This window comes from Rana temporaria, chromosome 8, assembly GCF_905171775.1.
Source record: "Rana temporaria chromosome 8, aRanTem1.1, whole genome shotgun sequence".
In the NCBI taxonomy this organism is placed as follows: Eukaryota; Metazoa; Chordata; class Amphibia; order Anura; family Ranidae; genus Rana; species Rana temporaria.
In genome coordinates, this window is record NC_053496.1 from 177,525,497 (window position 1) to 177,542,040 (window position 16,544).

The 16,544-nt window shown below is 45.1% G+C and overlaps 2 protein-coding genes across 2 annotated transcripts; both read right to left on the bottom strand.

Annotated features, from left to right (window-relative positions):
• Nucleotides 1-3,033: 3,033 nt before the first annotated feature.
• On the bottom strand, nucleotides 3,034-7,279 carry LOC120910069 (gastrula zinc finger protein XlCGF57.1-like). Its single transcript, XM_040321923.1, has 3 exons — nucleotides 7,245-7,279; nucleotides 7,006-7,147; nucleotides 3,034-5,282 (listed from the first exon to the last, which is right to left on the bottom strand). The coding sequence occupies exons 2-3, from the start codon at nucleotides 7,067-7,069 to the stop codon at nucleotides 3,721-3,723; spliced, it is 1,626 nt and encodes a 541-aa protein (XP_040177857.1). The 5' UTR covers nucleotides 7,070-7,147; nucleotides 7,245-7,279; the 3' UTR covers nucleotides 3,034-3,720.
• Nucleotides 7,280-12,122: 4,843 nt separating this feature from the next.
• On the bottom strand, nucleotides 12,123-16,231 carry LOC120910132 (oocyte zinc finger protein XlCOF6.1-like). Its single transcript, XM_040322008.1, has 4 exons — nucleotides 16,199-16,231; nucleotides 15,969-16,118; nucleotides 15,736-15,874; nucleotides 12,123-13,592 (listed from the first exon to the last, which is right to left on the bottom strand). Exons 3-4 carry the CDS (start codon nucleotides 15,797-15,799, stop codon nucleotides 12,388-12,390), a joined length of 1,269 nt encoding a protein of 422 aa, XP_040177942.1. The 5' UTR covers nucleotides 15,800-15,874; nucleotides 15,969-16,118; nucleotides 16,199-16,231; the 3' UTR covers nucleotides 12,123-12,387.
• Nucleotides 16,232-16,544: the final 313 nt, after the last annotated feature.

Sequence of the window (16,544 nt, forward strand, 5' to 3'; positions counted from 1 at the left end):
AAATTACTCACTCACGATTTGTCCTTTATCGGAGTCTTTGGACCTATTTTGGGAGAAATATGAGTATGTGTGTAGGGGCCTGCCGGACTGGAAAGAGCTCATCCCCAAGCTTGTAGCACACCAGGCACTCATTAAAATGGTGACAATTCTTGTCCTCAATGAGCCCATACCACAAGGGGATTTATCTGTATGGTTGAGGAGGTATGGAGATGTTCTGAGCCCCCTAAAAAGATTGATAATGTCATCCAGCATCTGCCATCCTCAGCTTTTCTAGGGAGAGACAGGCGGACTACCCGGGCCAGCCAAAGCTATGTATTAAGTGTGGGGATAAAGGGCATTTTGCATCCTCCTGTAAAGTGCTCTCCGTGTCAGGGTTTGGGGCATTCGGAAAAGGATTGTAACATTATAAGGTGCAACCTGTGCAATGCAGCGGGGCATCCTTATAGTCAGTGAGGCAATGCACAACGAGGCAGGACCTGCGCCTGATTAACATCTATGGTCCCCAGACGAAATGGGACAGGAAATGCCTCTCTAAAAAGATTAAGGGCCGGATTCAGAAAGAGATACGACGGCGTATCTCCTGATACGCCGTCGTATCTCTGAATTCCGACGGTCGTATCTATGCGCCTGATTCATAGAATCAGGTTACGCATAGATCTCCCTAAGATCCGACAGATGTAAGAGACTTACACCGTCGGATCTTAGGCTGCAATTCTAGGCCGGCCGCTAGGTGGTGATTCCATTGCGGTCGGCGTAGAATATGCAAATGAGTCGTTACGCCGATTCACGAACGTACGCTTGCCCGTCGCAGTAAATTTACGCCGTTTCCGTAAGAGATACGCGGCGTAAAGATAAAGCTGCCCCCCAGGTGGCGTAGCCAATGTTAAATATGGCCGTCAATTTTAAAATTTAACGTTGTTTGCGTAAGTCGTCCGTGAATGGCGCTGGACGAAACCAATGACGTCCTTGTGACATCATTTAGCGCAATGCACGTCGGGAAATTTTAGGGACGGCGCGGGAACGCATGCGCATGCGCAGTACGATCGGCACGGGAACGCGCCTAATTTAAATGATCCACGCCCCCTACCCGGATCATTTGAATTAGGCGGGCTTGCGCCGGAGGATTTACGCTACGCCACCACAACTTTTACAGGCAAGTGCTTTGTGAATCAAGCACTTGCCAGTAAAACTTGCGGCGGCGTAACGTAAATGAGATACGTTACGCCACCGCAGAGATGCGGCGATTCTACCTGAATCTGGCCCCAAGCTTTTTGTTTTTACGGCCCAGCAGGTTATCTTTGGAGGTGATTTCAACACCATTACTAGGTCTAAAGACAGGAGAGGTTTCAGAGATAAGCTGGGCTATGACACCCTTTTTCTCAATGCGATAGTTAGGGAAGCAGGTCTGGTAGATGCGCACATTAGGCGCTGCCGAGGCAGCACGGGGTTCCAAAAATTTGTCAAACGTGTCCGATGTGTCCGCCATAATGTCGCAGTCACGATAAAAAAAAAAAAAAAAAAAATCGCAGATCGCCGCCATTAGTAGTAAAAAAATATATATTAATAAAAATGCCATAAAACTATCCCCTATTTTGTAAACGCTATTACTTTTGCGCAAACCAATCAGTAAACGCTTATTGCGATATTTTTTTACCAAAAATATGTAGAAGAATACGTATCGCCCTAAACTGAGGAATTTTTTTTTATATATTTTTGGGGATATTTATTATAGCAAAAAGTAAAAAATATAAATTTTCTTAAAATTGTCGTTCTATTTATGTTTGTAGAGCAAAAAATAAAAACCGCAGAGGTGATCAAATACCACCAAAAGAAAGCTCTATTTGTTGGAAAAAAAATACGCCAATTTTGTTTGGGAGCCACGTCGTAGACCGCGCAATTGTCAGTTAAAGCGACGCAGTGCTGAATCGCTAAAAAGGGGCCTGGTCCTTTAGCTGCATAATGGTCCGGGGCTTAAGTGGTTAAAGTAATTTCACCCAACTTACCAAATTTAACCAATCATCTAAGAATTATAATATATATATAAAAATTTCCAAAAATAAAAAGAAGAGTATTAGAAAGTGCGGAGCGTTGTTTATTTCAGAAAATCAATATCAGTGATTAACAACAAAACAAATCTACAATCTAAATCAAGTATTTTATAACCGAAGATCAAAGCATAAGAAGAAGTCTCAATGTCGATGACCCCATTTACCAGGGAGCGGTCCTCCTTGGGAATCCTTGGCTGGGTAAGCTCCCCTTCTGTTGGGGCGAACATGGCGACAACGATACTCTCCTCCTGTTACTATAATTATGATACATTATTTTTTGTTCATTTTGTTACTTATTTTTGTTTCTTCTGTATCTTTGTATAGTATCATGAATTTCCTGTATGGGATTCGTATCTTCCACTGATGAAGCTACCAGGCAAAACATGTCGGGATAATATACAAATGAATTTCCTGTATGATTCGTATCTTCCCCTGATGAAGCTACCAGGCAAAACATGTCGGGATAATATACAAATGAATTTCCTGTATGATTTGTATCTTTCCCTGATGAAGCTACCAGGCGAAAGATGTCGGCGTAATATACGCATGAATTTCCTGTATGATTCATATCTTCCCCTGATGAAGCTACCAGGCGAAAGATGTCGGCGTAATATACGCATGAATTTCCTGTATGATTCGTATCTTCCCCTGATGAAGCTACCAGGCAAAACATGTCGGGATAATATACAAATGAATTTCCTGTATGATTTGTATCTTCCCCTGATGAAGCTACCAGGCAAAAGATGTCAGCGTAATATACGCATGAATTTCCTGTATGGTTCGTATCTTCCCCTGATGAAGCTACCAGGCAAAACATGTCGGGATATTATACAAATGAATTTCCTGTATGATTCGTATCTTCCCCTGATGAAGCTACCGGGGGAGCTACGAGTAAGCATCACATGATGTGAAACATGTCCGCCACCTTTTTCCTTTTGTTCACTTCATTTTGACTGCATCGCTTTGGTTGTTTTTTGGATTTTATTTGTATAATAAAGACATAATTTTAAGGAGTACGGCAGTCCAGGACCTTTTTCTAACCAGGCGAAACATGTCGGGATAATATAAGCATGAATTTCCTGTATGATTTGTATTTTCCCCTGATGAAGCTACCAGGCGAAACATGTCGGGATAATATACCCCTCTAGGCTTTGTGAGGCCTTAGGCAAAATTTAGACACGAGGCCCCATTCCTCCTATCCGGGCACACAGGAGGGCTGCACGGCCGGGCACTCACTTCCTATCTGGGCAGTCGGCCAGGCTGCAGCAGGCGCTGAGATGGGATCCATCCACCGGAGCTCCTCCTTCCCCTTCACAGACAGTCATAGGGCAGCTGGATAATAGTTTCTGCCACCTGGCCCGACTCCTGACCCGAATAGGGAGCCAGCCAGACGTGGAGAGGCCAGGTGAGCAGCGCGGGCTGAAGGAGCCCACATGGACTTGCGGCCCCGCCCGGTGCGCCTTTTACTGATGGCCCCTGGAGCCAGTTGGTCAGTCCGCATTAGTGATCGAGCACAGGCAAATTAGGCGGCCGCGAGGCCCCTGTGAGTGCGAGGCCTTAAGCGGCCGCCTCTGGATATACGAACTTGAGATAAACTGCTGCAGCCAAATACTCACCTGTGTGCCTTTTCTGGTGTATAAAGTTGTACTTTTTTCTCAGCGAAGCATTTCCCTCACTGTGAACTAGAATAAGGACGGTCGCCGGTGTGAATTTTTTGGTGAGTAACAAGGTGTGCTTTCCTAAGGAAACATTTCCCGCACTCTGAACAAGAATAAGGACGCTCGCCCGTGTGAATTCTCTGGTGTTTTCGAAGGTCACCTTTCTGACTAAAACACTTCCCGCACTCTGGACACTGAAAGGGCCGTTCACCTGTGTGAATTCTCTGATGTTTTAGAAGATCTCCTCTCTCAATAAAACGTTTCCCGCACTCCAAACATGAATAAGGATACTCTCCCTTGTGAATTTTTTGGTGTGAAACAAGGTGGCCTTGTCTAATGAAAGATTTCCCGCACTCCGCACATGAAAAGGGGCGCTCACCCGTGTGAGTTCTCTGGTGTGAAACCAGGTTCTCTTTGGTAATGAAACCTTTCCCACACTCTAAACACGCATAGGGACGCTCACCTGTGTGGATTTTCTGGTGTTTCTGAAGATCTACTTTCTGAATAAAACATTTCCCGCAATCTGAACATGGAAAGGGGCGTTCGCCCGTGTGAAATTTCTGATGTTTTCTAAGGTCTCCTTTCTGAATGAAACACTTCCCACACTCTAAACACGAATAAGGATACTTGCCCGTATGAATTTTTTGGTGAGATACAAGGTGTCCTTGCCTAATGAAAGATTTCCCGCACTCTGAACACGAAAAGGGACGCTCGCCAGTGTGAGTTCTCTGGTGGGAAACAAGGTTTGCCTTGGTAATGAAACACTTCCCACACTCCGAACATGAAAAGGGACGCTCGCCTGTGTGAGTTTTCTGATGTACGAGAAGGCCTCCTTTTTCACCAAAACATTTCCCGCACTCTGAACACGGAAAGGGACGTTCCCCCGTGTGACTTCTCTGATGTTTACGAAGGTCTCCTTTGTAAATGAAACGCTTCCCGCACTCCGAACATGAATAAGGATATTCACCAGTGTGAATCTTCCGGTGTGCCACAAGTTGCGCATTCGTAACAAAACATTTCTCGCACTCGGAACATGAATACGGACGCTCACCCGTGTGGATTCTCTGGTGTTTAACGAGGTGTCCTCTGATGACAAAACATTTCCCGCAATCTGAACATGAATAGCGACGATCGCCTGTGTGATATCTCTCGTGCAAAACAAGGTGTCCCTTTCTAATGAAGCTTTTTCCGCACTCTGAACATGAATAGGGACGCTCGCCCGTGTGAATTCTCTCGTGTATAACAAGCAATGAGTTTTTTGTAAAAGATTTCCCGCACACTGAGCATGACAATGAACGTTCCCCTGGGGGAAGGCTTTTTTGGCTTGAAAAAGATTCATTGGAAGTAGAGGGGTCTGTTGAAGTATCTGTGCTGTGAGATCTTCGAGTCTCGCCGTCAGAAGATTCCTCAGGATTAGAGGGATCCATTGATCCCCCCAATTGGGAAGGTGTGGGATATATATTTGGAGTAACGGGATTTCCTCCTGGAGAATATTGTACAATGTTATTATCTTCTGCTTTATAATCTGGAGATACAACGAGATGTTCCTCAGAGGTGTTCCGTATATAGTGTCCTCCTGTGGGGAAACAATACGATATTAAATGTTATAACCTTCCATTCTGGAGTACCGTATATACTCGAGTATAAGCCGAGGCACCTAATTTTACCACAAAAACCTGTGAAAGCTTATTGACTCGAGTATAAGCCTAGGGTGACAAATGCAGCAGCAACTTTAAGTGGAAAGAGGGTCAACAGTACCCATTTGCATCCTCGCTGTTCCCATTTGCATCCTCACCGTGCCCATTTGCGCCCTTCCTGTGCCCATTTGCATCCTCGCTGTGCCCATTTGCGCCCTTACTGTGCCCATTTGCAGCCCTTACTGTGCCCATCTGCAGCCTCACTGTGCCCATCTGCAGCCTCACTGTGCCCATCTGCAGCCTCACGTACCTTATTCCATGTTTTACCAACTTCTCCCACTGTGTTTACAGTAGACAGTGGCCGTTTCAGGGTGTATTGCGCATTCGCGAGCACGTCCTTCGTTCACTGCACAAGTACCTGTATATACTCGAGTATAAGCCGACTCGAATATAAGCCGAGGCATCTAATTTTACCACAAAGAAACTGGGAAAGCTTATTGACTCCAGTATAAGCCTAGGGTGGGAAATGCAGCAGCTACTTTAAGTGGAAAGAGGGTGAACAATGCCCATTTGCAGCCCTTACTGTGCCCATTTGCATCCTCACTGTGCCCATTTACGTCCTTACTTTGCACATTTACACCCCTTTCTGTGTCCATTTGCATCCTCACTGTGCTCATTTGCATCCTCACTGTGCCCATTTACGCCCTTACTGTGCCCATTTGCACCCTCGCTGTGCCCATTTGAGCCCTCACTGTGCTCATTTACGCCCTCACTGTGCCCATTTACGCCCTCACTGTGCCCATTTGCATCCTCACGGTGCCCATTTTCAGCCCTTACTGTGCCCATTTACACCTTCACTGTGCCCATTTGCATCCTCACTGTGCCCATTTGCATCCTCACTGTGCCCATTTGCATGTTTTACCAACTTCTCCCGCTGTGTTTACTGTAGACGGCGGCCGTTGCTGGGTGTATTGCGCATGCGTGAGCACGTCCTTCGTTCACCGCACGATAATTCCCCATCACACACAGCAAGTAAGATGTTCTCATGGAAGTGGACGTGCTCGCGCATGAGCAATACACCTGGCAATGACTGCCGACTAGTTAACACAGCGCAGATTCAAGTATAAGCCAAAAGAGGGATTTTTCAACATAAAAAAAATGTGCTGAAAAACTCGGCTTATACGGTAATTAAATAATTTTTTTTAGGAGTTCTCGCATAGATTGATGACGATTTCTATTTCTTGGAAACATGACATTATATTGAGGAATGGAGATGGACCTTTCATATGGCCTTCTCCATGTCTGTCTGTCCACCTGCAAGGTGATTAATGTGGCCAGTCTCTGGGTGGAGACCAAACCTGATTTAAGCCAGCCAAGCCTGCAATCTCAGTATCTCCACCTAATTTGTTGGGAACAATTGGGTAGTGTGGTGAATAGGATTGCCTTCTTCTGAAACCTACAGTAGTCAAGGATGTCAGATGATCTCAGTGAATAGAAAAGACTGGAGCCCAGAGGGTAGCATAATCCAAAGACAGGCCGAGGTCAGGGCAGGCAGCCATGGCATATATTCCAAATGAGGTAACATTGTTAATATATACTTTATAGTCCTAGAAGTATAATGAAAAATGTGAACTGTCGCTGCATTTAATGTTTATTACTTACTTAGATCTATATGTAGGGAAGATTCCTCCTCTTTAATTTTCACAACCATCTCCCCCTCCTCCATAGACTCCTGATCTCCACTCACCAACCTCTCTTCTTCTTCCTCTTTAATCTCAACTTTGATGTATTTTAATGCTTCATCCTAAACCCCAAAGATGATAGAATACATTTGTAAAAAGGAACAATAAGTTACATAGAAGAATATTATCTCATAGGTCTCCATGCTCAGGCCTACCTACCTGATGATGGTGAGGGATGGTGTGATCCTCCTGTGTGGAATCCCGGGAATACAGAGGATGGGGACATCTCTCTGGTGGGTTCCCATTACTGGATCCATCTGTAGGAAACACACACACTGACTGAATACATTATTTCTATGTGTTTATCAGATGATGGGGGATCTAGGTGGAGCCTCCGTACTGCTCTCTCCTTTACAATAAAGTCTCCTCTTACCCGGTGATGTGAGGGGCGGCTGATTCTCCATCATGACGTCCTTGTAGAGATCCTTGTGTCCTTCTAAATACTCCCACTCCTCCATGGAGAAATAGACAGTGACATCCTGACACCTTATAGGAACCTGACACACACAATGATACAGTCACCATCCAGACACATCCCTTGTCTGTTACTGGATAATGTCCCAGAATTCCCGGCACCGCTCACCTCTCCTGTCAGCAGATCGATGATCTTCTTGGTGACTTCTAGAATCTTCTTGGCACTGGTTACCTCTGTTGTCAGACAGTGAGGTGGAGGCACTGTGATGGGTGATGTCCTGTGAAGACGGTTGCTGGGTGTTAATGGTTCACCAGATATTTTCTTCTCTCCTGACCTTTGCACTCTGTGTTGTTACAAGCTCTTGAACCATAGGGGAGTAGGTTCAAGTTTTAATAAACCATAGCATTTGATCATCGCCCTCGCTGTGCCCTATTACTGCCATGAGGATCACCTCCCCTTGCTGTGCCTCACTGCTATCCCATGAACTGTTTACCTGTGCTGAGCCCATTGCTACTCGGTCTCCATGTGCTGTGTCCTGACTAGGGTGACCACTTGTCCCGGATTGCCCGGGACAGTCCCGCATTTTGAAGGTCTGTCCCGGGCACATTCATTGCAGGACAATACAGTGTCCCTGAATGAAACTGACACAGACACCCCCCGGGCCAATCTAATGCCCCCCAAAAATGGCCGCTACATCACTGACAGTACTTGTCCTGGCCGGGGAATGCATGGGGGAGCACAATCCCCGCCCCCTGCTTGTGATTGGAGAAATCATAAATCCCGCCTCTTGTGTCCAATCACTGTGCTGTGATTCGTTACAGCACAAGCTGATTTTTGGGAAGGGAGGATGTCCCTGAATGGTAGTTTGGAAATGTGGTCACCCTAGTCCTGACACCACCCCTCCCGTACACCCAATCCCCTCAATAAATGCCCATTTGTCTGGTTCTGTGTAAATTGCCTCCATGTGCTCTCTCTCTCGGTGCTCCTAGTTCATCACTGTGACACTCTAGAATTCGAGGCCCAACCACCTCAGGTTTTTATACTGACCAAAAAATGTTGTATAAATGGCTCTATATGTAGGATGTATCTAGTCTATAAACCAGAGGCTCTGGATGGACAGTTGGATAAATGGTTCTATATTTAGGATGTATCTGGTCTATAAACCAGAGGCTCTGGATGGACAGTTGGATAAATGGTTCTATATTTAGGATGTATCTGGACTATAAACCAGAAGCTCTGGATGGACAGTTGGATAAATGGTTCTATATTTAGTATGTATCGGTCTATAAACCAGAGGCTCTGGATGGACAGTTGGATAAATGGTTCTATATTTAGGATGTATCTGGTCTATAAACCAGAGGTTCTGGATAGACAGTTGGATAAATGGCTCTATATTTAAGATGTATCCGGTCTATAAACCAGAGGCTCTGTTAGATAAATGGATGAGGACGGACATGACGGGGGAGGGGGGGGGGGTTACTGGATGTAAATATAAAGTAACGTCTTATTACCTCCTCTGCTGTCGGTTGCAGGAATATCTCCCTCTACTTCCTGCCAACTCACCTTTCACCTGGAAGTTCCTATTTATACGTGACATCACTTCCTGTCTCTTTGTTCCACTGACAATAAGCAAGATCTCCACCTTGTGGAGGAAATGTAAACAGCAACCGATTTTTTTATACATTGACATCTGCTTCTTTTGAAGCGTTCTTCGCTTTTGTTGAGGATATCACAAACAAATTAAAAAGGCACTCAATGAAACCTTCCTGCTGTGCAGGTCACAAGCATCTTTGAGTGCTAGGGCGTTTGACTCTGGATCAGCTGCAGGTTTAGGGTTCTAGGGTTGAACCCGATTAAATAATAATTAGGCTAAGCCAGGGATTTTTTTCAGGGGTAACTTGGTGGAATTCAGTTCCACCACCTCTGGCTCGGACCCTTTGGGTCCTGCTCACCACAATCACTTGTAAACACAGGAGTCTGGTTTCTGTGTTTACAAGTGACAGCTCTGTATGTAGTACAATCCTAGTATTTAATTTCCCTTTAAGACCCTCCCACTTGTGAGGTGTGTGTGGGCAGACGGGTTTTGGGGGGTCGTGGTTGTTCCAGCACCTATTGTTTGAGAAAACATTGGGCTAGACCCATTACAATATTGTTTTTTAAAACAAGGGTGGAGTTGTCTTTTAACCTTTTGGGTGCCACTGATGTAAAGGCTTAGGTTGATGTTGGCCGGCGCATTTTACATAGAAGGTTTACAGACCTGGGAACTCAGCACAGGGATGGTGGGTACCCCTCATAATGGGCACAACAGTTGTACAGATCTGGGAAGTCATCACAGGGATGGGGGGAACCCCTCATAATGGGCACTGCGGGTGTACCGACCTGGGAAATCAGCTCAGGGATGGTGGAAACCCCTCATAATGGGCACTGCGGGTGTACAGACCTGGGAACACAGCACAGGGATGGCAGGAACCCCTCATAATGGGCACCACATGTGTATAGACCCAGGAACTCAGCACAGAAATGGTGGGAACTCCTCATAATGGGCACAGCAGGTGTACAGACCCCGGAACTCAGCACAGGGATGGTGGGAACCCCTCATAATGGGCACAGTGTGTGTTCAGACCCGGGAACTCAGCACAGGGATGGTGGGAACCCCTCATAATGGGCACAGCAGGTGTACAGACCCGGAAACTCAGCACAGGGATGGTGGGAGCTCCTCATAATGGGCACAGCAGGTGTACAGACCCGGAACTCAGCACAGGGATGGTGGGAACCCCTCATAATGGGCACAGCAGGTGTACAGACAAAAGATTAATTCCCCTTTCACACTTATAAGACTTGTCCCACAATTTTGGACTGCAAAATCGGATGACAAGTCATTCTGCATTATTTTCAATGACTTCCATTCATATTGGCATGACTTTAAGGCTTCATTTCCACTGGCGTTTTTACAGCCACTTTTTTTAGCCTTTTTTACAGCTTAAAAACGCCTGTCCATGTTTATTTTGTAAAAAAAAAAAAAAAAAAGCGGTAGCGTTTTTTAATGTCTGGCGTTTTTACAGCTCTATTGCTGGAGCCACAGGACGCCCTGGTCCCGCGTTTTTTTTACAGCTCAAAAACGCCTATGCCATTTGCAGCTCAAAAACGCCTATCTGGGCATGATGCCATAGAATAACATGGACAGGCGTTTTTAAGCTGTAAAAAACGCTCAGAAAAGTGGCTGTGAAAACGCCAGTGGAAATGAAGCCTTAGTAGTGACAACTTCAAAGTAGTCCCTGCATTACTTTGGTCCAACTTCCATGCGAGTTGATGTCCATAGACCTCAATGTTAAACCCTCAAGTAGCCTGCAAATCGTACCTGAATAATATAGACACGATTTCAGTACGACTTTGTAAGCACAAGCAGCTTTTTGACCCTTGTCCCACCCAATCCTTTCAGCATAGTAGCCCCTCCCAGGCACATTTTGCCACCACACATTCACTTCCTGGTTATTCCCTCAGGAACAATGTGCTCCACAAACAGCCCAAAAAAAGAGATGTCCTTGTCCTTGTCCTCCGCTTCTCCTCCTCTTCTTCCTCATGCAATGCTACTGCAGCAGCAGCAATGACAACTGCTGTGGCAATATATTGAATAGCAAACATTTTCTGTCACACCACACCACAACAACCAGGAACTGGAAACAACTCTGACAGGAAAAGGAATTACCTCACACCAGGTATGTTTTCATTGGGGTAGATTCACATACCTTTTGCGGCGGAGTATCTCCAGATACGCCGCCGTAATTTGAATTCCGCGCCCGCGTAGCGTTACGCCGATTCACAAAGGCAGTTACGCTGAAAAAAATAGGCTTCCTCCACCGACGTAACTTGATTGCGGCGGCGTAGAATTGTGTGCAATATAACTTTGGCCGCTAGGGGCGCTTCCGTTGTTGTCGGCGTAGAATATGCAAATTTTCTAGATACGCCGATTCACAAACGTACGTGCGCGCGGCGTTCGTTTTTTACATCGTTTGCGTTAAGGCTTTTTTGGCGTAAGGCTGCTCCTGCTATTAGGAGGCGCAGCCAATGTTAAGTATGGACGTCGTTCCCGCTTCGAAATTTGAATTATTTACGTCGTTTGCGTAAGCCGTTCGCGAATAGGGCTGGACGTAATTTACGTTCACGTCTAAACCAATACGTTGTTACGCCGTACTTGGAAGCAATGCACACTGGGATATGTACACGGACGGCGCATGCACCGTTCGTAAATCACGTCAGGTCATCACATATTACCATAAAACACGCCCCCCTTCCCCATTTGAATTACACGCGCTTACGCTGGACCCATTTACGCTATGCCACCGCAACTTACGGAGCAAGTGCTTTGTGAATACTGCACTTGCTCCTGTAAGTTGCGGAGGCATAGCGTAAATACACTACGCTGCGCCGTCGTAACTTATAGCGTAGCTACCTGAATCTACCCCATTGTTTTCAAAGTTGTGGCAAAGTAGTACTGATCCGAAATTGCGACAAAGTCGCACGACTTTGAAGTCACACAAGTGTGAGAGGGGCCTACATCATATTAATCGTTGGTCATCTAAGAATTATGGTTTCCAAAAAAAAGAAGAAATCTGAGAACAGAGTATTGGAAAGTGCTGATCGTTCTTGTTTAATATAGAAAATCAGAATTATTGATTAACAAATAATAATAATTAAGCTAGAATCGACATCAAATCTTCTATATCTGAGGAACACATAATGTATTATTTATTGGTCGGACCAATGAAAAGCTGGCTTCTTCGGTAAAGCATAGAAAAGCGCAAATCTGGTGTGCATATCTGTAACTAAAACACTTCCCGCACTTTGAACATGAATAAGGACGTTCACCCGTGTGACTTCTGTGGTGGTTTAGGTCACATTTCTGACTGAAACATTTCCCGCACCCTTAGGTAATTCCCCTGTGTGGATTCTCTGGTGTCTTAGAAGGTCCTCTTTCCGAATAAAATGCTTCTCGCATTCCGAACACGGATAAGGACGCTCACCTGTGTGAATTCTTTGGTGTGTACCAAGGTGTCCTTTTGTAATGAAACATTTCCCGCACTCTGAACATGAATAGGGGCGCTCACCTGTGTGATTTCTTTGATGCGAAACAAGGTTTCCTTTGGTAAGGAAACATTTTCCGCACTCTGAACAGGAATAGGGACGTTCGCCTATGTGAATACTCTGATGTTTACGAAGGTAACCTTTATCAATGAAACGTTTTCCGCACTCTGAACATGAATAAGGACGCTCACCTGAGTGAATTTTTTTATGTAAAGCAAGGTGTGCCTTCAAAACAAAACATTTCCCGCACTCTGAACACGAATAGGGGCGCTCACCTGTGTGAACTCTAAAGTGTGAAACAAGGCTTTCTTTCATACTGAAACATTTCCCGCACTCTGAACATAAATAGGGACGCTCACCGGTGTGAGTTCTGTAATGTATAAGAAGGCTTCCTTTTTCACTGAAACATTTCCCGCACTCCGAACACGGAAAGGGACGTTCACCCGTGTGACTTCTCTCATGTTTACGAAGGTCTCCTTTGAGAACAAACCCTTTTCCGCACTCTGAACAGGAATAGGGACGCTCACCCGTGTGAATTCTTTGGTGTATTAGAAGTTGTCCATTGGTAGCAAAACATTTCCCGCACTCTGAACATGAATAAGGACGCTCACCTGTGTGAATTCTCTGGTGTATAACGAGCTGCTGATTCCTAGCAAAACCTTTTCCACAATCTGAACACGAGTAGGGGCGCTCACCTGTGTGAATTCGTTGGTGTAACACAAGGTATGCTTTGGTACTGAAACATTTCCCACACTCTGAACACGAATAAGGACGCTCTCCCGTGTGAACTCTCTGGTGTATAAGAAGCAATGAGTTTTTTGTAAAAGATTTCCCGCACACTGAACATGACAATGAACGCTCTCCTTTGTGAACTCGTTTATGGCGTACAGAAGATTCACTGGGAGTAGAAGGACCTATTAAAGTATCTGTACAGTGAGATTGTAGAGTCCTGGTATGTGATGCGTCAGAAGATTCCTCAGGATTAGAGGGATTCCGAACATAGTGTCCACCTGTTGAAAATAAATTTTTACAATTAAAGTTATAAGGATTTCCCACACCTTGCATTCAGGAGTCATATATGTTGGACTACATTTTTGGGGTATTGATGACATTGTTACTGTGAGAATGGAGATGGACCTTTCATATGGTGTACAGTATCTCCTCCTCATTTGTTGGGAACATGACGTTATATTGAGGAACAGAGATGGACCTTTCATATGGCTGTCTGTCCACCTGCAAGGTGATTAATGTGGCCAGTCTCTGCGTGGAGACCAAACCTGATTTGAGCCAGCCAAGCCTGTAATCTTAGTATCTCCTCCTCATTTGTTGGGAACATGACGTTATATTGAGGAATGGAGATGGACCTTTCATATGGTGTACAGTATCTCCTCCTCATTTGTTGGGAACGTGACAACGTATTGAAGAATGGAGATTTTCCTTTTCTTATGGTGTACAGCAGTGGTGGCCAATTTGCTAGATAGAAGAGACCTGATGTATGGCCCTTATACTCACCAAAGGGCAACCCTTAATATTCAGTGTATGTAATGCTACAGAAAACGGTCAAGACTGTGAGCATACTACAGTAGAAAGCAAATAAACAATACCTCAACTGCAAATTCAACTTCTAATGGCTGAGGACCGGTGCCCTGGCTATAGTTCTCCCGCACTCAAAAAGATCAGATCCATAATAACATGAAGCAGGGAGCTCAGAATGGTCCATAAAATCCAAATCTTTATTGGCTACATACTAAAACACGCTGGTATCAACGAGTATTGGCCGTGACGAAACGCGTTAGCTGTTACAATTGTGTTTTAGTATGTAGGCAATACAGATTCTGGTTTAATGAACCACACCGAGTTGCCAGCTTGATGTTATTATGAATACTACAGTAGATGTTCAGGAACTGTGGCAATGCAGTAGCAAAGCATCCTCAACCATGGAGTGAGGGAAGGGAATCTTAGTCACACTGCAAGCAACATTCACCCAATTAGATAAAGAAGCAAACACAGGATCTGAAGGTACTTCGCGAGAGGATGTGGATTAACCACAAAAGACCTCCAGATGTACTCTGTCCCCAACAAAGGTACGTGCAGCAGCATGTTAGCATGTTTTGATCACCAGAGAGAGCTCTAGAGAGTATTCAAGGGACAGGCTAAGATCAGGACTGATAGATGACTAAAAAGTATTCCAGGAACAGACTGAGGTTAGGGCAGGTAACAGATTATGGAGTATTCCAGGGACAGACTGGGGTTAAAGAATTCAACAGACTAGAGCGTATTACAGGGACAGGCGGAGGTCAGGGCAGAAAGCAGACTAGAGGGTAAAACAGGGACATGCTGAGGTCAGGGCAGGTACAGACTAGAAAGTATTCTAGGAATAGGATGAGGTCAGGGCAGAAAGCAGACTATAAAGTATTGCCGGAATAAGATGAGGTCAGAGGTTCCAGGAGTAGGCTGAGATCAGGGCAGGCAGCAGACTAGAGAGTATTTCAGGAAATGGCTGAAGTTAGGGCAGGCAGCAGACTAGAGAGTATTTCAGGAAATGACTGAAGTTAGGGCAGACAGCGAGTATTTCGGGAATAGGATGAGGTCAGAGCAGAAAGCAGACTAGAGGGTAAAACAGGGACATGCTAAGGTCAGGGCAGGTAGCAGCCTAGAAAGTATTCCAGTAATAGGCTGAAGTCAAGGCAGGCAACAGACTATTGCAGGAATAGGCTGAGGTCAGGGCAGGTAGCAGACTAGAGAGTATTTCAAGAATAGGCTGAAGTCAGGGTAGGCAGCAGACTAGAAAGTATTCCAGAATTAGGCTGAGGTCAGGGCAGGCAGCAGACTAGAGTATTCCAGGAGTAGGCTGAGGTCAGGGGCAGGCAGCAGACTAGAGAGTATTCCAGGAGTAGTCTGAAGTCAGGGGCAGGCAGCAGACTAGAAAGTATTCCAGGAATAGGCTGAGGTCAGGGCAGGCAGCAGACCAGAGAGTATTTCAGGAATAGGCTGAAGTCAGGGCAGACAGCAGATTAGAGAGTATTCCATGAGTAGGCTGAGGTCAGGGCAGGCAGCAGATTAGAGTTTCCTAACTGGTAACAATGTAAATTCATACTCATAGAAGTAAAATGAAAATATGAATGGTTTTAGCATTTAGTGTTTACTACTTACTTGGATCTATAGGTAGAAAAGATTCCTCCTCTTTACTCTTCATAATCATCTCCCCCTCCTCCATAGACTGCTGATCTCCACTCACCAACCTCTCTTCTTCCTCTTTATCCTCAACTTTAACTTCTTTCAGTTCTTCAATCTAAATTTCAGAGATGAATATAACATCTAAAACACTGCTGCCAATAGAAGAATGTCCTCTCAGAATTATTTTGAAATTCTTTTTGCCCATCTACCTGATCATTCTCAGTATAGTTGTGATCTTCCGGTGTAGAATCCCGGGAATACAGAGGACCTCCCTTCTCCACAGACTGCTGATCTCCCCTCACTAAAGTCTCTTCTTTTTCTTCTTTATTCTCAAATTTGATGTCTTTCAGTTCTTCATCCTAAACACCACAGGTGATGTTATAAAAATGAACAAGAATGTACATAGAATAATGTCATCTCATGGCTTAGACTCTTCTACCTGATGATGGTGAGGGATGGTGTGACCTTCCTGTGTGGAATCCCGGGAATACAAAGGACGGGGACATCTCTCTGGTGGGTTCCCATTACTGGATCCATCTGTAGGAAACACACACACTGACTGAATACATTATTTCTATGTGTTTATCAGATGATGGGGGATCTAGGTGGACCCTCCGTACTGCTCTCTCCTTTACAATAAAGTCTCCTCTTACCCGGTGATGTGAGGGGCGGCTGATTCTCCATCATGACGTCCTTGTAGAGATCCTTGTGTCCTTCTAAATACTCCCACTCCTCCATGGAGAAATAGACAGTGACATCCTGACACCTTATAGGAACCTGACACA